Here is a 23,135-nt window from a genome sequence, read left to right as displayed (position 1 = left end):
GCCTCTCCGGCGCCGATTCCATCGGGGTTACCCCCGACGCCGTCCCCGCGCGGCGCCGGTTCTCCTGTGCCAGCTCCGGGCGGTGTCGTCCCCATACCCTCCCCGAATCCGGACGCGGAGTCGGACCGACGTCGCTCGACGCCGTGCTCGACGCCGATGGGGCCTGTGAACCCCGAGGAGCCGGTCTACATTGTTGACTCCGAATATGGAGATGATGTAGAGTATGGAGAGGGTTGGGAGGGGTCTGAGGACCCTCTGTCCCGTGAGTGTCAGTACGACGTGGACTGGTCAGGTGACTTGGGTGATGCCAGTGGTCTGGACGACTCTCCTAACCCTGGCTTTGTCTCGCCTCCTACCGTGGCATCGGAGGAGGGGGCTGCTTATTCAGTGGTGTTGATGAGGGCTGCCAAGGCCTTACACCTTGAGCTCCCCGTCGCGGCCGTGAGGCCTAACATCCTCACTGAGGTCTTCAAACCGCAGTCATGCCCACAGGAGCCACTGCTGCTGTTTAACGAAGCCTTGTCGGACGTTCTTTTGGGCACGTGGTCCAGGCCCTCTTCAGGTTCGCCTGCTGATAGGAACGTGGCCAGACGCCACCGTCCGTGTCCGGACGACCCCAAGTTCCTGTCCACCCATCCCACCCCTGAGAGTCTGGTGATCCAGGCCTCGACTTCCCAGACCGCATTCCCGTCGGCCCCGCCCGACCGGGAATCTAAGAGGTACGACCAGTATGGCAAGAAGGTCTTCTCGTCCCTGAGTTTGGGACTGCGGTCTTGCAACACCGCTTGCCTCTAGGGCCGCTACACCCACTCTGTGTGGGATACGGTCGCGGAACTGCTGCCAGAATGCCCCATGGAGGTGCGGGCGAAGCTCAGCAAGGCTGTGGCTGAGGGCCGAGACGCAGCAAAATATTCCATACGGTGTGGTCTTGATACGACCGACTCGCTGGGCAGAGCGATGTCCACGACGGTGGCGATTTGTCGCCACGCCTGGCTGAGATCCGCCAACTTTTCGGCAGATGTCCAGAATGCCTTGATGGACATGCCGTTTGATGGCTGTCGCCTGTTTAGTGACAAGGCGGACCACGCGCTGGAGCGCTTCAAGGACTCCAGGGTCACGGCCAAGTCCTTGGGGCTCTCGACCCAGCGCCAGCAAACGGGTTCGTTTTGCTCCTTTCGGGGCCAAGGAAGGGGCGTCCCCACACGTGCTGCCAGCCACGCGCCGCAACAATCTTATCAATGCTGTGGCGGCCGTGGAAACCGCCGTGGAGGCGGTCGGGGTCAGCGGCGAGGTCAGGCCACACCCCCCCCCGCAGCATCAGCCTCCAAATCCTCCTAGTCCGTGCTTTCAGGCCCATGCGACGCCAGTGGGTGGCAGGGTTCGCCATCACCACGCCCGCTGGCGCGCAATCACAGCGGACAGGTGGGTGCTGCAACTCGTCCGAAGGAGCTACTCCCTCCCCTTCGAGACCAATCCTCCAGCCATGCCACCGCAGAACCACCGTGTGTCGGGGGACCACTTGACACTTCTGCAGGAGGAAGTTACGGCCCTCTTGGCCAAGGGGGCCATCGAGCGCATTCCTGGGCCAGAAGTAGGGCGTGGTAGCTATTCCCACTAATTTCTGGTGCCCAAGAAGGACAAAGGGGGCCTACGTCCTATCTTGGATCTACGGAACGTCAACGGCTTCCACCGGAAGGAGAAGTTCAAGATGTTGACATTAGCTCAGGTCTTGGCTGCTTTAGACCCGCAAGACTGGATGGTAGCGTTGGACATGCAGGATGCGTATTTTCACATCCCCGTCCTGCCGGCCCACCGGCGTTACCTGCGGTTCACGGTAGGCCAGGAGCACTTTCAGTTTATCGTGCTCCCCTTCGGCCTTACCAGCGCCCCACGGGTGTTCACAAAGGTGTTGGCGGTGGTCGCAGCCCATCTGCGCAGGTTAGGGGTTTCAGTCTTTCCCTACCTAGACGACTAGTTGTTGAAGGCGGGCTCGCCCCAGACAGTCGTCCACCACCTTCAGATGACGGCAGACCTCTTGCACGACCTGGGGTTCTCCATCAATATGCCGAAATCACACCTGTGTCCCTCTCAAAAGCTCCTTTTCATCGGAACGGTTCTGGACTCGGCGCAGTTTCGGGTTTATCCTCCGGAACGGCGGGTCCGGGATATACAGGCTTCGATTCCCATCTTTCAGTCGCTATCCCGGGTTTCGGTCAGGTTGACGCTGCAGCTGCTGGGGCTGATGGCTTCCTGCATCCTTCTGGTGCATCACGCCCGGTGGCGGATGCGGGCTCTGCAGTGGGACCTGAAGTTTCAGTGGGCCCAGCATCAGGGCAACTTGTCCGACCACGTCTGGATCTCGGAGGGCACTGCGAGACAACTGCAGTGGTGGCTTACGGACCGCGATTGGGTCAGAGGCAGATCCCTCACCCTTCCCCAACCGGAGCACGTTGTCGTGATGGACGCGTCCCTCCAGGGCTGGGGAGGCCACTTGGGGGAGGCGGAGATCAGAGGCATCTGGTCTCCGGCGGAGTCCCGGCTCCATATCAACCTGTTGGAGCTACGGGCGATTCGTCTAGCACTGAAGGCATTCCTCCCCTTTGTCAACGGGAGTGTAGTGCAGGTGTTCACAGACAACACCACCGCCATGTGGTACTGACACAAACAGGGCGGGGTGGGGTCGTGGACCCTTTGCCAGGAGGCTCTGCGTCTCTGGCAGTGGCTGGAACGTCAGGGCGTGACTTTGACGGTTCAACACCTGGCAGGTTCTCTGAACGCCAGGGCGGACGAACTCAGCCGTCGGTGCTCGATGGATCACGAATGGCATCTGAACTCGGACGTGGCGCAAGGCCTCTTTCTGCAATGGGGAGAGCCTTGGTTAGATCTATTCGCCACAGAAGAGAACGCGCAATGTCATCAGTTCTGCGCGTTGGAGTTTCCAAGACGGCACTCGCGCGGCGACGCCTTTCGGCGCGAGTGGAGTTGCGGTCTGTTATACGCCTTTCCGCCTATACCACTTCTGCCCAGAGTGCTGAAGATCAGGCACGACCGGGCCCAAGTTATCCTTGTGGCTCCGGACTGGGCTCGAAGGTACTGGTATCCCGAGCTACTCGGCATGCCAGTCGGTCCCCCGATCCGCCTGCCCCTTCAGGAGGACCTTCTGTCGCAGCAGCAGGGGACGGTCCTCCACCCGAACCTGTCCAGTCTCCACCTCCATGCTTGGAGATTGAGCGGCGGCAGTTGAGGCCATTTGACTTGCCTCCTGAAGTCTGTGATGTAATTCTGGCAGCCAGGCGTCCCCCACAAAGTCGGTATACGCCTGTCGGTGAAACAGATTTGTGGCATGGTGCACAGCAAAGGCTGTGGATCCTCTTTCTGCCCCTCTTTCCGAGGTTCTTCTTTTTCTTCTCTCTCTTGCCCAGCAGGGCTCTGCTCTGGGCACTATCAAGGGCTACCTTTCGGCCCTTTCCGCCATTCTAAGGCTTCCTGATCAGCCTTCTTTGTTCAAGTCCCCAATTGTAACGAGATTCTTGAAGGGCATCACACACATGTATCCACCTGTTCCGTTTGTGATGCCTCAGTGGGACTTGAACCTGGTTCTAACCTTTTTGATGTGTGCTCCCTTTGAGCCCCTTCATTCTTGTCCTCTCCGTCTCCTGACTTTAAAGACGGCTTTCCTGGTTGCCATCACCTCTGCCAGGAGAGTGAGTGAGCTCCAGGCTCTTTCTGTCAAACCTCCTTTCCTGTCCATTCATCCTGACAAGGTGGTTCTAAGGACTAGACCTTCTCTCCTGCCCAAAGTAGTTTCTGCTTTTCACATCGGGCAGTCCATCACCCTCCCCTCCTTCTTCCCGCCTCCGCATCCTTCAAAGGATGAAGAGCGGCTCCATCGTCTGGACCCAAAACGTGCGCTTTCATTTTATATGGATCGCACACGCCAGTTCCGGGTGGATGACCAACTGTTTGTTGGCTACGTGGGTGCGAAGAAGGGACGGGCGGTACATAAACGGACCATCTCTCGGTGGGTCGTTCTGTGCATCAAAGCGTGCTACTCTTTGGCTCGGAAGGAGCCTCCGGTTGGGCTGAGGGCCCATTCCACTCGGGCCACGGCGGCTACTACTGCCCTGGGCCGGGGAGTCCCCATGCAGGACATTTGCCAGGCGGCTACGTGGGCCTCGCTGCACACCTTTGCGAGGCACTACTGCCTGGACAGTCAAGTCCGGAGGGATGGCTTCTTTGGCCGTTCTGTCCTCCAGGACTTTCTGGTGTAGGAATGTATTGGTTCGCAGACCCGCCACCGGGGTTGGTATTGCTGGGGTATCTATTCTAAGGTAAGGAATCTAATACTAACGTGTTTCTTTCAGATGAACAAGTTACTTACCTTCGGTAACGATATATCTGTAAGAAACATTAGTTAGTATTAGATTCCTTACCGAACCCACCCATCCTCCCCGTTCTGCGAACTGATACCTAGGGTTAAGGACATCCCTTTCAGGGCCCTAGTTTCAAATGGCACCAGTGTTGGTTCTCACATGGCTCTGCGTGTTCTGGCGCGGAAAAGCTGTGTACAAAGAACGGACGTCAGCGCGCGGAGGCGGCGTCTATATACTCCAGCGACGTCATCACGGCGCACGACGCCGACGATTGACGCGGAGCCGCAGGGGACGCCTGCAGACGACGCCTACCGACGCGCAGGGGTACTGCTACGCAAAAGTTTCCGATCCAGACTGACGCCTGGGGATATTCTAAGGTAAGGAATCTAATACTAACTAATGTTTCTTACAGATATATTGTTACCGAAGGTAAGTAACTTGTTCATCAGGTTATGCTATCAGCTAGCAAACAAAAATATGTCAGGTAAGCTAAGGCTCATTTTACCAGAGGAAAAGCAGCCACAACAGTTTGGACCAGGAATAGACCAACTTCTATGTGAAAGCCTATCCACAAAATCGCAGGACCCTATTCATTGGATTCAAACACACAAATGCAAATAAAAGGATGCGTCAGGAAATCCTGAGAAATCTCTATACATACAGAATCTCTTTATGCCAAACTATTAAAGACAATTTATTTTTACATTTCCTTCCTGTGCCCACAAGTTGCTTTTTGGTTGGTAAAATCAGCTTGTTTGCTATTCTACTGTAGCACTTATGACTATCAATAAAGATCCTATGACACAGAAGAATGGGTTATTTACTTGTAGTTCTCAAATTACATCAGAGGAATCTTCATTGAAGTCATAAACCACCCAATACCTCCCTGGCTGTATACAGTTGGGTGTTGGAAAGCAAATATGAAATTTAATTTATCACTGATGTTTCGGTAAAATGAACTAGCTTTTTGAGGCAACTGCAAGTACAGTGCATCACGGTAGGAGAAGCCTCGGACTCTTATTAAAGAGACACATTTTTGCAACCTTTCAATGTAAGCCTATCGGGCTGCCCTTTTCCCTTCTCTTTCATACATTTTCAAACACCCCTAGCACATTAGATGCTGCAGTGCAGGCTTGAAACTGCTCAATTAGGTCCATCACAGTACTTCCCAGGAAAAAACTGAGCCACATGTATGCTATTATAGGGTGTGCTCATCAAGAAGACTGGTGGACACCAACACCCTATGTGACGCTTCAATCGAAAATATGTCTATGAAAAGTGATTCGGGGTCGGAGTACACCAGTGGGAATTATTGGGGTGTTCAGTAGTTCATTGAGAATTCTTATGATGCAGAACTAGGACTACAAGTCAGTAACCTTTTCATATCATGCCATCAGAACATCAATGCCGACAAAACTTAAAAGCTCCCTCTGAGGTCATAACTACAGACAGTCACTGGCAGATTGTTAATAAATCTCTGCTACTTTCGAGAAAAAACACAAACTCAATAGAAACTTTTAATAGGGCTTCAGACCACATTACCACATGTAAAATGCCTTCATCAATATTAGGAAAGAACTACGCTGCAGGGACTCACATGGGCTTGAAATGCTTAGCTTTAAAATATTTTTTTGATCTTTCCACGCAATAGCACCAGAAGAAGACCTATAGGGCGACTTTCCAGTACTATATGACAATGTGAAGTTTTAGGTACAAATGGAGAGGGCGAGTCTCTGCAATATCAAGGCTCCTCTGGAAGTCTTCTTTGTCTCTTTGACTTGAGGACATTTGGGGCCGCATTACACATGAGACGCACTTTAAGCCACTCCGTGTTTCACGGTTTCAATTTTAAAAGGGAATAGAGATTCTCTTGCAGGCAGTGACTGCAAGAGTAAGTCTGGGGGGTCCATAGGACCCCCTTTACCCCTGCAGAGGGATGCTCTCAAGAGGCGCACTTACAGTGCACCACCTGAAAGATGGCTGTCAGTGAGCCTCCTCATGGTTTTTTTTGCCTCTGCGCTGTCGGTAATACGGCCCGGGCGCAGAGGCAAAGAGATTCCCTCATTTGCATGGGGCACTCACACATGCAAAGGAGGGAAAGCCTCCTTGAAGCTATCACTGGCACTTTTTGTGCACCCGCGCTATTGTTATTAAAGAAGGGGCCGCACAAGCGTCTGCGGCCCCTTCTGAAATACCAAAGTGCCCCTGGGGTGCGTAAAGCGAGCGAAAACGCCCTGTGCGCCCCGGGGTCACTTTATGTAATACAGCCCCTGAGCATTTCACACACCTCTGAAGACCCTACCCATACCACCAAACATAGATTTAAATTGCTCCAAGTCTGATATTTCTTCTCTGTTAACTTCCCTCCCACAATTGCTTCCTTCCTTTCTTATGACAACATGCTCAACCGCATCAAATTAAAGAGTGGAAAACAACACAGAATATCTTCATTGGTACGCCTTGCATCTACATGAACAAAAATGATAACTGTAAAACGGAGTCCGAATAGTGCTCTGTACTGCAACAGTGAGGAATAAAAACATTAAGGAACAGCAGCACTAAGAACTCACCAGTCCCCAGTAGACGTCTTAATTTATCTTTATCTAGCAAATGTTAACCTACGACAATATGGAAATGTAATATAACAATACTCACATAAGAGATACCTGATGGATCGATCATATAAAGCTGAGCGCCATCATCTTCATTATACGATCCCATCATGAAACTAAAAGAAGAAACTAGAGATTATCTTTTCAGAACAAAGCTCTATTTATGCGAAAAGCAGTGGGAGTCCAAGAGAGAAAATTAATTGGGGTTGAAAATGCAGTCTGTAGAATATGGAAATAAACTGTGAATACTTTAAATTAATGTTTTAACACTAAAACCACCTACGAATCCATTTAGGTATCTATATTAGGTGTTTAAAACTAAAAAAACATAATTTAAAGTAATTGTTCTCACACTACTCACATGGTAACGGACTCTTCCAATGGTGTGTATTTAGGAAGTAGGTATTATGCTGACTTTACTAGTATAAAGTGCTCATTTTCTTCACAAACCAATTAAAGAGAACAGAATCAATTACCACATCCAAACAACGATAAAGGTGTGCAGCACTAATCTGAGTAATGTATATTATATTATGTCTGCCAATTGTTTCCCACGCAAACTCTATATCACTAGCCAAGCCCATCAAAACAGATACCTGCATCCAAACGGTCTGACAGCACTGTACAGTGTGTAGGCATGTACGTACATAGCCACTCTGTCTGCAAGGTGCTGTAAAGAGAAGGGGAAAATAAAATCAAGACTTGCGGCTTCAGAAGTGGAAAAAGCAAAGCATGAAACAGAACGTTAGCTACCACTAAACCCATGGTGTTACATTTTTTTTTGTAACATAACGCTGAACTCTTTGATAGAGAAGAACAGAGTTGTAGGAGGCATAGTCTACAATCGTTAATAGTAAAAATAAGAAAGACACTGCAAGTTCACCAACTGTATTTAAAAGACAGAATAGGCCACATAAGACACAAAAAGGAAACAAGAACTGGCAAAGCCAAATATTTTCACTTTTGTGTAGTCACTAACACAGTTCAGATACAGCAACATCACAAGCTACAGATATGCATACTCTTAGACCCATCCCTGCAACAACAACAAAAAAGTTGAAGCTTTCAATCCTCCGAATCACTGCGTTTTCATTGTGGATATTTTCAAAGAGGTTTAAGTAAACAATGGCAGGCCACATGGAAAGCAAAATAAATGTTTCGGCTCAGAGAGAGATGGCGGAGAATACCTTCGGAAATGGGATGATAGGCTGCAACTTCACGATACACTTATGAATGGTGAGGGTTGATGTATCATATATTGTATGCAGAGCTTAATTTAAGCCAGTGGTTCCACTAATGTTTGGGGCTGGTTGGTCCAAAAAGATTTAAAGGCATCTTTATTGCTCATTCACTTTGTGAGCAATAACGATGCCTTTAAATCTTGTTATCTTGTCACATTTGCTCGGCTTTAAGAGTGAGAGGTCAAAAATCAATTTGTCTTCCTATATTTACTTTTCTTTCTGTGCCTGAAGTTAAAGGATTTTCAGCTCCCCAGAAAGGGCGAGTAGGCCCTAAAAACAGCTCACCCTGATCAAATTTGGCTGGCAATAGCAAGTGGATTTTTTGAGTCCCAATCTGGATATCCTGGGAGTGGTCCTGTTTGAACCTTTGGTAATTAAGGTGTTGTATGTCCCGTAGAATTGTTTTTAAATGTCTGGTCGCCTATAAGCATGCGAGGACCTCTTTCATCATTGAATAGTGTCTTTCCGCCCCCTTTAAGGCTCTAGATGTGAAGGCAACACCCTGCTCCTTCCCATCCACCCATTGTGTAAGAATAGCTCCTAAACCCTTATAACTGGCGTCTGTGGTTAAGACTGTGGGTTTCCTAGGGGGTAACCTGCCCAGAGAAGGATAAACAAACAATGGTTCTGTCGGGTTGAGCACCATGCACAAATGTCACTCAATTGCACTTTATAAAGTCTGCATATGTAATGTATGTATCATTGAATAAAGTAATTCTGATATAAATACACAGTACAATCATTTGATCTAACGTCCTATTCATTTAGTGCTAGGCCCTAGAGCTGTGATTGTTCGAGAGCTTTGTTCTCTGATTTCATTAAGAGCATCGCCAAATTACTTTTGTCATACCCGACAGAACCATTGTTTGTTTAACCATTAATTACCCAGTTTCTCAGGGACACAGGGTTACCCCTTTTTCTTTAACTGCCCAGAGAAGGAGCTTTGGTTATGTTAGATTTGACCACTCTGAAAGAAGACTGGCACTCTTCACTCCATATGAATGCAGGCCTCGAAAAATCAAGATCTGCAGGTTTAGTGATTTAAATAATCTTCTCAAACTAGTCGGAATGCTCTTGACCCACAAACTGGTTTCAAATGATGTGATTATGGGAAAATATTTTAATTCATTGAGCCGATATATATATATATATATAAAATCTAGCCACATATAGGATACGCATGACCCCTAACTTGCCCCTTAGTTCTTTAACAGCAATGTCATTAGGGAGGGGCAGGAATGTTCCTCAAATCATGTTTAAAAACTATCACTTTTAATAAATGCATAACCAAAGCATGAAGTGGTAGCACACTTGCAATCAGCAGAATTTACTTTGAAGTGGCCACAAAATGTCCTACTGACTTGGTTTTACTGATAAAAATATATAGGGGAAACAAACAATGTTTGGAAATCTAATTTCTGCAAATACGTGTCATTTGCACATCACCAAGTAAAGTGTTCTGAATTGTTTTGTTCCTATTTAAATCTTTGTTTGGATCACCTTTATTTACCGAAAAATGTGCTTTCATAATGTCTGATACAGTTTGAAATATTTGTACTATTCATTTATAGGCTTACTTTAAATGTTTTGTGTTGGAAAAAAGCGGACATCTTCAGACAGCTCACTTAACAAAAACAGACTGCAAATGTGTCAGGAAAAAGACAAGATTTAATGGCACATGTATTGCTCATTCACTTTCTGAATGAACAGAACACCTGTTCCTTTCCCCGCTTAAGTTCACTCCCAGAACAGACTAGTAGGTTCTAAAAATAGCTTGACCAGATAAAATCTGACTCACAATTGCGATTGGGCGAGTAGATTTTGTGAGGCCTGGAATGGGACCTTCATTCTTAGTAGATTCCTTAGAGGCTCTACAATTCTAGCATAGTTTTGAGAAAATTTAGCATAGTACTCCGAGAGTCCCAGGAAGGATTGGAGTTCTTCGGTGTTGGTGGGGGCTGCCGTTTTCTCAATGGCTTCCACAAGATTCAATTTGGGTTTGATCCCATCGGGAGATATGGTGTGACCTAGATACTCTACGGACCCAAGCCTATTTCGAATTCATCCCTTTTTAAGGTAAGCCCTGCCCTCTTCAATCTGCTTAATCCTACCCTAAGCATAGTGTTGTGCTCCCCTATGTTTTTGCTATGGATGTCGCCATGAAAACACAGAGTGCCAGGTATAGCCTTTAAAACATGCTGCATAATTCTCTGAAATGCGGCCGCTGCAGAGCCAAGACCAAAGGCATGCACCTGTATTGGAAAGCAATCAGGCAGTGCTTAATTTGTGCCGGTGCTTTCTGGTGCTTAGCACTGGCACTTAATTATCAGGGCCGGGTCTATGTGTCTGCTGCACACAGTATGTATTAGTCACATATACAGGATATATAATAATATAACTCACATAGATTATAAAGCTAAACTTACTCCAGTACTGACTCAGCACAGAGTGTTGTTTTTCATTGCTCCAGAGTCTTCTTTACTGTCCGCATCCATCCTGTGGCGCAGGTTGGGCGGCCAAATGAGCCTCTTTGTGTGGCACTGCACCAGTGTCTGTGTACAGGGCTCGGGGGCTGTTGAGCTTCGTGACACTTAAATAACGAGTTTCTCGCACCGGTGCACACACCACAAAGTCAAACATTATTTGCTGGCTCTAGTTCATGTTTCACTGCAATCGGAATGGATGATCATCAGTGAATCTTACCGAAGAAAGAAGAATCTCCCTCAGTGCTGCTCCAAAATAAATAACAGACAAACGGAGTCCACTGTCCACTCCATCGAGGCCGTGTTATTAACCGCCCTAGGCCCAAGCGCACAAAACGGGCCTACATGATTTTGAAGCAATTCTTGTGGGCAAAAAGCAGTTCCAGTTTTGGTGCTGTGATGGCATATTCGGAAAGGGCAATCCGATGCAGGCATAAATAGCCCATTGCAACATGGAGTGACGTGCAGGCAGCTTATGCAGTCACATTTCTGTCATCTATGTCCTGCTCCCAGTCCAGCACTTGTGAGGCAAGGAGCTGCCGAGCTGGAAGCACAAATCTTGAAAGCCATGATTGAAGGCTTTTTTTGAGGGGGGGAGGAGGCAATAGAGCAGTAGTAGTTTGGTAGCTGGTAAATATATCCCCTATTCTAATGAGTATGGAAGACTTTCAACAATGTTGACTGACCGACCCTAATGGATGTGTGCCGTAAATCGATTCTCTCTGTCCCTAGTCTGTATTTACTTCATCCTCTTCATGAGCCCACCCGGATGCCTAATAACATCACTTGTAGTCAGTTTTTAATTCAAGACAGTTCCGGTGGCTTCCGGTGCGCAGCACCTGCATCTTAATCTCCAACACCGGAACTTATCCACCAGGTATTGGAGTGCTTTTCATGAGCGCCAGTTAATGTATGCATTCCTTTTTTGTAGGCGCAAAATTAAGTAAGTTGTCCAGAATCACAGATTCAGGATGTTGAGACTATGCTGAGACTTGAACCTAATTTCCCAGCTCCAGAGTCGTCCACTCTTGCTGTAACACCATATCCTTCCATTCCCCACTTGTAGGGTTTCATCATGGTTAGTAGTTGGTTCTGTTATAAGTGGCGCTAATAGTGCTGGTTCAAGCTTCCTCTCGAGAAGAGCCCCAGCCCGGGACTTCCTGGGCACTATAAGTGCAGTGATGCCATTAAGAGTATATGGTGCTGGGAGGTTGTCATTACGAACTTCACAGAACCATAATGGCAACACTGAAGACTGACATGTTTGGTAGCAAACTTCTCAGGACATTAAACCCGCACTGTGCGGGATTTCATGTAAAATGCACCCGAGGGATGCCTTAGAGATGCCCTCTGAAAACCTAACCTACAATCCACGTCTGGGCTGAGTGGCTGCAGAGGCTGCCACACAGCATACATGTTGCTGGACCCCTGGGTGGAGAGCCCCCCGCTCTCCTGGGCCTGCAACAATGCACTTCCTGGGCGAGGTGCTAGGTCTCCTTCTCCAGGATGGGCAGGGGGAAGCTTCAAAGGCATGCCGCCTCTGAGCTTCTCCAGACCATTTGCTGTACCCAGCAACTGGCCCCCACCAGTTCTGACCCCCACTCTGGCGGGAAAAACTACGTCGGGAAGGGGGGTGTGCCAGCCTGTGCCAAACCCACTCCTCAGGTGGGGGCGACGAGGTGAAGCACGACGCCGGGCTCCGGCCATCTTGAAGATGGGGAGCCCTGTCCAATCCCAGCTAGGCTCCTGCCCCCTCCCACAGGAGAGGAGCAGGCTAAGGGGTGTCCCGCCCTTGCCCTACCTGCAACGCCCCTAAATTCAGTATTTAGGGGCTACCTGAACCTTCCTTCCTCAGATCCCGATACCAAAGGAAGAAAGAAGATCAAGAAGAACACCTGCCGCGCAGCTGCTAACAACAGGACAACAACAAATGACTTGGCCCCAGCCCTACCGGCCTGTCGATCTTGGAACCTGCTCCTGCCTAAATCCCGGCGACTCCTGCGGACAGCAACCTTGGGACACCCAGTGGCCCTCCCTGCCTTGACCCTCTTAAAGACTGGGACTCCCATCAGCAGAGGCTCTGCTGCGACAACCCCCCTGGTGCCAGCCAGGAAGCTCCGGACCAGCCCACTCTGCACCCGCCGAGCCCCGCCCGTGCCAGAGTGATCCAAGACCACGAGGACGTCCCCCAGCAACTGGGACCCGAAGTCTAGTGCCCAAAGACCCTCCTCGAAGAACCAGACAACGCCTGCAGACTCAGAACCAGGGCCCCACCCAACCGCGACCAGCTGAGGGTAAGCTTTTCCGAAAAGAAAGTGAGGTAACGTGATCCAGGGTGAAGCGCCACCTGGTTGGTTGTTAGAAGGTCTGAGACACTGGAACAGCTAGTATCTTTGATTAGGGTGAGAACTTCAGGAAAGCAGGGGTGGGGGCCACTGTCAACCCATATGTTAGCATTTAAATCTCTCAGTTCTATTCATTTTCTTAGGTCTCTCCCCGAGGATTTGGTCACTATGACCACTGGAGCCAACCGTTGTGAGCTTTCTGCCAGTTCATTAACCCCCAACTCAAGCAGTTGGTCTGGTTCGTTTCTAAAATAGGTATGCTTCATGTGAGGAATAAGTCTTACTTATGTGCCACCGGTTTTGCCTTTGGTTTTAACTGTGTTGGTAGTCCTTCAATAGCCCCAACTCTTCAGTAAATACATCAAGGACATTGCTGCAGACCTCCTTCCCACCTATCAAGGGGTCCACTAGGAGTACTTGATCTGGACCAGACACCCAGCTCCTCCTGATGGTGCCAGTGAACCCTTCACTGTTACATAGACTTTTCCTCCCATATTCCATCATTTAAAACTGATTTTCCTGCAAATCATTCTGTTGTAATCCCACTCGTCTATCAGCCAGTCAAGAAGTTGGGTGAAATACCAATAAGGCAGGTGCTGCAGTAAGCCACCCATGACAAAGTACATCAAAAAGGAGGAGGTAGGTAGCTTGCACCATCGAAAGAATAAATAACAAAATGAATTTAGCAGCAAAAGGCATTTTTAAATAAATGATACCAAAATGGAAGACATAAGGAGCAAATGACATTCAGAGAGAGAAAATCCGGGAGTGGGAAGAAAATGAAGCATGAACAGGCATGCCAGATATGCATTTTGTTTCACAGATATACATCAACCCCGGATGTATCAATGAAGCCACGAAAGTAGATACCAGAAGGCCCTTTTTCTGTGATTACCAGATCTGGCCAGATCTGTACATGAGGTCTGCAAAACTGAGTTTTGCCAATCTCTAAAAGTAGGAGGTAAAGGGTCTTTCCACTTCCTGCGGATCTCCCTTCTGCAAGCAGGATAGCATAAAAGACTAGACATCTGGCTGGGTATTGTACGCCTTCTAGGACACCAAATACTATTAGAGGCAAATCCATGGTGACAAGTCTTCCCAATGATTCTGTGAGGGAATTGCTGATATCCTTCCAAAATGTGATTAATAATGGGCATTCAAAAAACATGTGTGTATCTGAAGCAGCGATCAAACCGCATTTAGTACAAGACACTGACTGGCCTCCTGCGAATTTAGATAGTCTAAGAGGGGAATAGTATGCCCTATGCAGGGTAAAAATATGATTTCTGCAAAGCCAGGACGGCTTGACAATGTTCCACAGAAGCTCGAAAGAAGTCATCCAAAGATTTTGTAAATTCTGGTCCATCAGAACAGAGCCCCATAATGACTCCGGCAGAACAAAGTCCCCATCTGACTCCTCGAGAATAAAATTATACCATTTAGATATTTCTTTTTTAGCTGGACCGCTGCTTAGCAAATCTGAGATAAATGGGCTACACCCTCAGAGTTTAAACTTATTCTTATTGGCGGGAGATGTTTTATAGGCTACAGTCCAGCTATGAATCTGCATATATTTGAAACGTGAAAAATTGGGGCCAACCTTGGCTTGCAGATGTTCCCACGAAAGTAAATCCCCCTCATAAAAGAGGTCACCCCACACTTCCAGGCCTGCCTCTCTCAAAGGAATTGCTAGAGTGTCATCAAGCCAGGCAGGATTTTCAGGCAAGTCCCCCCGCGGAGTTTTTTTCACAAAAGTAATTTAATTTTATGGATTTCATGACTTCAGCCCATGTTCTGGCAAGACCTTGTAGGGTCTTCAGTTTAATTTTTTTTTTAAACTTAGGATTACCAAACTTAAACCCAGAATGATTAATTCTTTCTCCATCCAACATAGCTGCATACATAAGCCCCACCCCCGAGACTACGGGACCCTTCAACAGCATTCGTGAGTGGGATAATTGAAAGGCCCAAGCATAGATTTTTAGGTCTGGAGCCGCCAAGCCACCCTTATCACGTCGCTGTCTTAGTTTTTTCCAGGCGATCCGTGGAAGAGGATTGTTCCAAATAAAGGATGAGATATTTGATTGAAACTTGGATAAAGTATTTTGATCAAAGTATAAAGGAATGGTATTAAATAAAAAGGACATTTTTGGAAGGATAGACATTTTGATAAGATTGGCTCTACCTATTAATGAAAGAGGCAAGTGTGACCATGATTGGAGAAGCTTACGGCAATCTTTAAGAACTGTAGACAGATTAACTTGGACTAGTTTATTAATATCTTTTACTATTGTCAAGCCTAGGTATCGCATTGAAATGCCTGGTTGGAGTTCTGTTACAGAGTTCTCATCATTCCAAACAAGCATTTCAGTTTTGGCTGCTTTAATTTCATATCCCGACACTTGTCCAAAAGCATGAGCCAATTTCAAGATAGCCGGAAGAGCCGTAGTGACTTCTGATGTTAAGATAAGCACGTCGTCGGCATATAATGCCACCTTCCTCATCCAACCTTGATAACAGAAAGGTTTGATGGAGACCTCCTCCCTCAGATATTGCGCAAAAGGCTCAATGTAAAAATCAAAAAGCAAGGGAGAGAGCGGGCATCCCTGTCGGGTTCCCCTAGTGATGGAAAAAGGGCTCGATAGGTCACCATTGACGAGAAGGGATGCAGAGGGATTACTATACAACAGGCCAATCACCCTACGGAACCTTTCCCCGACACCAAATTTGGCCAAGGCTTCCGACAGGTACACCCAGTTAACCCTGTCGAAAGCCTTAGTTGCGTCCAGCGTAAGGGCAGCCAATGGGAGATTGTTGGTTGTTGCGATATCTATGGCACCAATTAAATCATAGGTTAATTCATATAATTGTCTGCCCTTCAGGAACCCCTTTTGATCAGAATGAAGGACAGAAGGTGCGATATCGGACAATCTTGAAGATAGAACTGTGGAAAAGATTTTGTAATCCACGTTCAGAATGGAAATTGGCCTATACGACCCACAAGCCTCCTTGGGTTTACCCGGTTTTAAAATAAGGGTGATAGAGGCGTTATCCCAAGATGTTGGAGGGGGTCATTCCTTCTAAAAGTATTTGATTAAACAAATTGGTGAGGAAGGGAGCGATCTCGGAGTCCAAGATTTTATATAACTCAGCTGGCAGCCCATCGGGTTCCGACGCCTTCCCCTTCTTACCCCTCCTAATGGCAGATCTCACCTCTTCCTCTGTGATGGGATTATCCAAGTGTTGAGATTGTTCAAGAGAAAAAGAGGGTAGAGTGATATTGTTCAACCAGCTCTTAACAGACTCAGCCGAGATTACTTTGTCTTCTTGATATATTTCTTGGAAGAATTCCCTAAATGCCCTCCTAATTTCATCGTCTGAAGAAAGATTGATGTTTCCTACTTTTATAGATGCGACGTTGTTCCGGACCTGATCTACTTTGGTCTTCCAAGCCAGTAATTTACCAGCGCCTTCACTATATTCGAAGTGCGCCAACTTACTGGCTTCCCATCTCTGTTGAACCCTCAGATTTAAAATCGAAGCCAGGCTTCCTTTCAAAATCAGCAGTTGATTGTGAAGAGGATCTAAAACAGACCCTGAAGCTGTGCTGTTAATGTCGATCTCATGTTGAACACGAGCCATATCTGATTCAATGGAAGAAATCTTTTCATTATAATTCTTCCTCCGAAAGGCAACTTTAGCAACAATCAGCCCTCTCAACGTTGCCTTAAACGAGTCCCAAATAATTCTATTTGAGGCAGAACCATTATTTAATAAGAAGAAGTTCCGAGTCTCCGACTTTAGATATGAGATATCCTCCTCATTAGTAAGGAGAGAGCGATCAAAGGACCACGTAGTCTGGGTTTTTTTACTACGAAGACCTAACACCAATTTAACCGCAGAATGGTCTGAAAGATGTGAAGGAAAGTATTCTATTCTTTTAACGGAATCAATCAGTCTTTGAGTAATCAAAATAAAGCCAATCCTTGACTTGTGATGATATTTAAGATTCCGAAAAGAAACCCCTTGTTGTTTTCCTGACCTTTGTCGCCAGACATCCACAAACCCGTACTGCCTCATAGCGTCTAATAGGAAGGATCTAGTCGTAGTGCTGTATGAAAATTTGTCTCTCGTAAAGTATTTGCGGAATTTTTTATACATGTTTTTAAACTATTTATTGTAATATGTATTCTGTTTGGAGACCAATGGTCTAATAAACATACTTTTACTACTACTACTAGTCTTAGACAAAACCAAAGATCGATTATTAGGGGACTTGTCCAAGACGGGGTCCAACACGATGTTAAAATCGCCGGCTAGAATTATAGGTCCTGAAATGGAAAGTAACTGCAAGAAAATTGTTTCCAAAGAAGAGGGGTCATCCTGATTCGGACCATAATAGCAGACTATTGTAACTGAAAACCCAGCCATAAGAACTGAGGCTATGGCCCATCTGCCGGAAGAATCTACAGCCTGTGAGATTAACTTAGCTTTAACTCCTGTTTTGAAAATAATCGCAACCCCTCTTGTGTGAGAAGTTTGAGTAGTAGAGACCGTAAAATCAATCCATCTATTCTTCTTGGGAAGTACAGACAGTTCTGAATGAGTTAAATGGGTTTCCTCTAACACCATGACCTGCGCATCAGAGTCCTTCAGATATTGTAGAATTCTATTAGCTCGGGGCTTGGTGCGGAGGCCATTGACGTTCCAGGAAAGTAAACCTACACTACTCATCTCTCATCCAGTAGACCACGATGAAAAAAAACTATACCACAGAGGATATTTATAATCACGTTGATCACTTGCTTACAATAATTGTGCATAATATGTGAATTACCATTCCAAAAACTACTATTTAGGTTATTGAGGACTTTTTTTTATATTTTTGCCACCCCTTCGCGCTCACCCACTCAGGGTGAGAGCCCCTCCCCCCGTGAAGAACCCTTGCATTATCTAACCGGAACAATGTCCAGTAGATAGTGCCCCACCGGTTGACCCCCTGCAAGACAGATCATCCGCTTACTATTCGAGTGACTGATGAAGAGTGAAAAAAATAAAACGTTTTTGAGAAAAAAGAAGAGAATTAATTGAAAGTGTGAGCCTCTTGACTAGTGCATATATGTAGGTACATCTACGTCTTGATTTCCATATCGAAAAAGTAGAGGATTAAATGGAAGGTCCTGTTAAGTAGTTGAAGTATAGTAATGGGTGCCTAATGTTAAACCTTGCGGACCCCTTTGCCCAGATCCATTAGTAACTCATCAGCTGCTTGTACAGACCTGATGTTAAACATCTTGTCATTGTACATTACTTTAAGGGCTGCCGGAAACATGAGCTGAGCTGTTGCACCTAATTTCCTGAAGGCATCCAGACGCCTCCCAAATTCCCACTGCTTTTCAAGTGTGATTTTTGAAAGGTCCGATCTTATCAAAAAAGTAAAACCTTTCCCAGACAAAGACTTTTGTTTCAAGGCCATATTTAGGATGCGTTCCTTTAATAAAACGTAAGTGTGAAAATTAACTAAGATTTTACGAGGTTTAGACCTCTGAGGATTCAGTTTGAAGGGATCCCTGTGAACCCTCTGAATATCGGCCGACAGTTCTGTGGGAGTATGCTCTAGAGACAGTGAGTCCTTCAGTAAGGAGACAATGTATTGTTTGATATCTGACCCTTCAGATCCTTCCGGAACATTCAAAATACAGATGTTCCCCCTTCTCGCATTGTTTTCAAGAGACTCCATCCTCTCGCTGAGAGCCAGATCTTCCCTTGTGAGTTTCTGAATGTCCTCTTTCGCTTGATCCAAGTAGATTGAATGAATACCAACCGTCTCTTCTAGCACTCCAGTTCTTCTAGTGAGCCCTTCAATTTTATTGTCAAGTGTTTCACAGTAGTTTTTAAACTCTAGTTGATTAGCAGATGATTCCGCGAATCCTTTTCTTATCTCCAGAGTAAGAGCTGGAAACATCTCTAGAACAGAGGCTGCCGTCATCGGAGGGGGAGAAGAAGAGGAAGGGGCCAATAAACAGTTGGGGTCAAGTGGGACAGGGACAGCAGAGTCATCTACATCTACACCCCCAGATGCGCCTCCTAACTCAGTAAAATCTAATTCTTCAGCCTCTTCGGAGAGTACTGTAGTACGAGCTTGAGGTAAGCTCTGCTCTTGCATAGGTGAAGACTGGGGCGGAGATTGCTCTAGCTGGGCAGACTGCGTGGACTGCGCAGGCTGTTGCTCTATCTCTGGATCAAGCGTTCCTTGTAGGCTCGCTACAAGATCAGTAGTTACAACTCTTTCTATTGCTTGACTAGGGTTCTTCTCAACTCGGTCTTTCAACCCAGATGATGATGTATCTGCTGGCACGGAGGGTTGGCAATAAGATAAGGAACTGGCCTCTAAGGTTGATGCCATGCCTGTATTGTCCATGACTTTAGGAAGATGTAGAATCTGAGGGACGACTTTGAAGTAGGAGCGAAGTGAAGGAGTAATTTTTTGAGCATGCTGGAAGCACTGATTTAGAATCCGTAGTCTTCACCTTGGTTTTACTCTTCACATTTGTGTTTTTAGACTTAAATTCAGTATTCAAAAAGGAAGATGATTTCTTCTTAGATAATGTATTGATTCCTTTCCCAACCTCTGTTCCCCCTTCTGGGACTCCGGCTTTGCTTACTCCAGGTTTCTTTTTACGTCCGTGACCTTGACCTCGTTTAAGCTCGCCTTTGGGAGTATTAGGAGAGCTACCAATAGTCTTTAATGTGTCAGGACTATTGGGAGTATTTTTACTAGGAGATACCTGTGAATTGTCCTCAACACCAATAGTGCAGTCTGGAGGAGTAGGAATGGTTTCTACATATGACAGGTCTGTGAAACTCCCACTGCCCAGTTCATGCACAAAAGACCCCTCCACTGCGGCAAAAGGACCGGAGTATTGTATATGTTGCAGCTGACCTTGTGATCCCTCTTTGTAGTTTGAGGCTATAATTATATTGGTGGGATTCTCGAAGTCTATTGCACCTCGAGGCGAAATCAGGTTTCTTAATTTTTTACCCTTCCTGAGCTCCAGCGCGGCTACACAGATCCTCGGGCTGGATATAGGAGTAACTGGTAGCACCGAAAGGCTTTCCAGGAGGGGGAGAAGGACGCTAAACAGCTGTTCTCTAACCGCGCCGGTGAGCACTTTAATATCCGACTTCCCTCATCTATACCAAGACTCTGAGAAGGACAATTCCCCAAACTCGATTTATCAAAACCCCACTTGCCTGCACCGAAGAACTCCACTTGAGACCCCCCACAACACCCGCTACCTCGGCGTCCTCCGTAGCCGTCTTCAGCACTGCCCTCACATCGGCCGAGGCACCATGGAGACAGAAAGAGGACTCCGGAGCTCCGCCAGCCACTCTGCGAGGAACACACCATCCGTGCGGTAAAAGGAGCCCGGCAATGAATATTTACCGACGCCGCCGCCAGCAGACTAGACAAAAGCTCTCACAAGTCCTGGAGACCTTTACACACATATTCGTGTTTGCAACACTCTTTTCCATAGCGGGAGACGATCCTGCAGGGAGGTAATCTCGGAGCACCGCGGCGAGCTAGCTTGCCACTGCCGCCATGTTCTTCGTTGTTGTTGGTAGTTATTTATTGATTGATTAATTAAAATCTTTACAAAGAGTAAATACATAATTATGTACATTTTGATTACGATACCTCATTAAAAGTACTTTTTTAAATAGCAGTGAATCTTTAAAATTATACACAAAGATTATTAAAACTGTTTTAAATAAATCTAGTTCATATATTTAAAAGTTAGTGGAGAATATAGTCATTATAATGATCAATGTTATATTATTGTAATTTTTTCGATGCCATTGTTAAAAATGTTGTGATGGCAGAATTAATGGATACATCATCTGGGCAAAGGCATTGAATCAATGCTTGTCTGCAAGTCCTTATCGCTCTTTCATTAAATAACCTTTTTAATAAAGGTAGTCTTTCGTTTTTAAGTTCTGGACAAAGGCACAGGAGATGTATAATGTTTTCACGCTCCAGCTTTGCACAACCGACACAATATGTTGTTTTCAAGTTTTTTCCAAGGTAGTGCATGGGATTCTCCTGGCCATATTCCAAATCGTGCTTTCATGAATATATGTTTACTTCTCCACGACCATGCTGTGTCCAAATACTGCTGAGGCCTCTTTTTTTTGTAGCCATTTATTATGGACCAAGCGCGTTTCCTTTTAACAAAGGTCTCTTTATGATTTATCAATGATAGGTAATCAGTTGTTTTATTCACAACTTATTTGAAAGATTCCTGGGTTATGGTAGTAGTCCAAATCCCCCTAACCCCAAATTCATCCAGTGCCTTGTCCAGATATTTCCAGGCAGAATATTTATTATTACCCTCAATTTCTTTCCACAGATGCTGCGAAATTAAGTTCTCCTTATCATTTTTCACTCTATTCCATACTTTGCTTATGTGACCCTTTCGTGCATACAGTTGGTTATTCAAGACGAATGCCAGCCTGACTTGGGCTTGTGAGGCATTTTAGGTAAGAACAAGCATTTGCAATGCAATAGGTCTCGCATTAGGAAAGTTTGAGCTATTGGTCTTGTAAATAACTTTTTTTTATTTATGTGTTTGTTTTGAAAATAGCTAAATTAATAGCTTTGTCATTTACAATGCCAATAGTTATAACTTTCGCAAATGTGACACCTATAGCATTTGTAATGCAACATGTTTTGTATTTACGTGACTTAGATGTATTGATATTACAAATAACAATGGCTTTTAATTTTTTTAAATAATTAATACTTAAATATGAATGTTGGGGTGCATGTGACCGGTGACGTAGAAATACCCCCACCACGCAGTTGGGGCGGGCTACCGGCATTGTACACGGACGGCGGCGGGCCCCTGGCTGAGCTGGGAGCCCCCCCATGCATCTTGTAGGCATGACCCCTCAAGTTTACTTACCACTGCTTGTTAAGCCAGCTGTTTAAAAATATTTTAGTCCGGACACAAAATGCAAGCCAGATGTATTGATTTTGCCAGTGCTTTTTTAAAGTTAGATTTAACTTTCGTTGGATTGCTATTCGTTCGCCCTTAGCCAACTCTCCCCCAGATGCGACAGAAGTTCCCTTGTAAGTTTTCTAACTGGGTGGCTGAATAAGTGTTTCATTGGCAGCAGCTCTGCCTCATTCTAACAACATTTCAGCATCTGGCTACTGCGTGTAACAATCCAAGTGAGTTGGTGGAGGGGGGGTGGGGGAGCAGGGGACTGGGCTTTGCAGTCGCAGTGAACTGTGCAAGATATGGGGGTGATGCCAGCAAGAGACCGGAAGCCCATATTGATGAAACATCACGAATGTGGGAGCAGGAAAGGGAAGCGGGTGAACCGAGATTAGCGAAAGAGAAGTGAGAGCAGCCAGGATTACCAGCATCACAAGCCCAGACCGGAGGAAAGGGAAACAGTATGGGTGAGAGAGGAGGAAGAACCGAACCGTCACTGGTGAGGATTGCAGTAAGAAAATAGGGGAACCCGCAGATCATAGACCAAAGCAGGATCTCTAAAAAAAAAGAAACATGGCCGAAAGAAATAAAGAATCGTCCGTGAAGCAGGGGGCGGGGGATTGGAACCCTTTGATGTAGCTCACGGCCTGGCGGGCGTGAAAACAAGCATTGGAAATGCAATAGGTCTTGCAGTAGGAAAGTTTGAGCTATAGGTGTTAATTATTTTTTTGTTTTTTATTTATGTGTTGTTTTTTCTAAATAGCTAAATTAATAGCTTTCTTCTTTACAAAGCCAATAGTTATAATTTTTCTAAATGTGACACCTCTAGCATTTGTAAAGCAACATGTTTTGTATTAACGGGACTTATATGTGACTTATATGTATTGATATAAAAAAAATCAATGGCTTTAAAAAACAATAATTAATACGTAAATAAAATGGATTTTATTTTATATTGCCAATAGCTTAAAGTGTATTAAATATATTTAGTGAAGATGCTGTGGTTGCGCTGAGTGAGGGTGAGGGGTTGAGGGTGAGGGTGGGTGAGGGTGAGTGAGGGGTTGAGGGTGAGTGAGGGT

General features: G+C 46.1%; 2 protein-coding genes across 2 annotated transcripts in view; both read right to left on the bottom strand.

The window, feature by feature from the left end:
• The window catches only part of PSMA3 (proteasome 20S subunit alpha 3), a 221,780-nt gene that overhangs the window by 118,073 nt on the left and 80,572 nt on the right, over positions 1-23,135 (bottom strand). The window contains exons 5-6 of the mRNA XM_086937983.1: positions 7,582-7,655; positions 7,029-7,101 (exon numbers count right to left, since the gene is read on the bottom strand). Coding sequence (XP_086794109.1) covers positions 7,029-7,101; positions 7,582-7,655 — 147 coding nt within the window. The remainder of the gene's footprint in view (positions 1-7,028; positions 7,102-7,581; positions 7,656-23,135) is intronic.
• Positions 18,273-19,460, bottom strand: LOC147690349 (uncharacterized). The gene has a single exon (XM_086936674.1). It carries the CDS (start codon positions 19,458-19,460, stop codon positions 18,273-18,275), a length of 1,188 nt encoding a protein of 395 aa, XP_086792800.1.

This window comes from Lissotriton vulgaris, chromosome 9 (genome assembly GCF_964263255.1).
Source record: "Lissotriton vulgaris chromosome 9, aLisVul1.2, whole genome shotgun sequence".
NCBI lineage: Eukaryota > Metazoa > Chordata > Amphibia > Caudata > Salamandridae > Lissotriton > Lissotriton vulgaris.
Note: the sequence above shows the minus strand (reverse complement) of the source record. Positions and strands in the feature narration are given on the sequence as shown.

What these genes read in the sequence shown, in the direction of transcription:
- LOC147690349 (XM_086936674.1), bottom strand. Translation starts at nt 19,460, where the DNA reads ATGGCATCAACCTTAGAGGCCAGTTCCTTATCTTATTGCCAACCCTCC.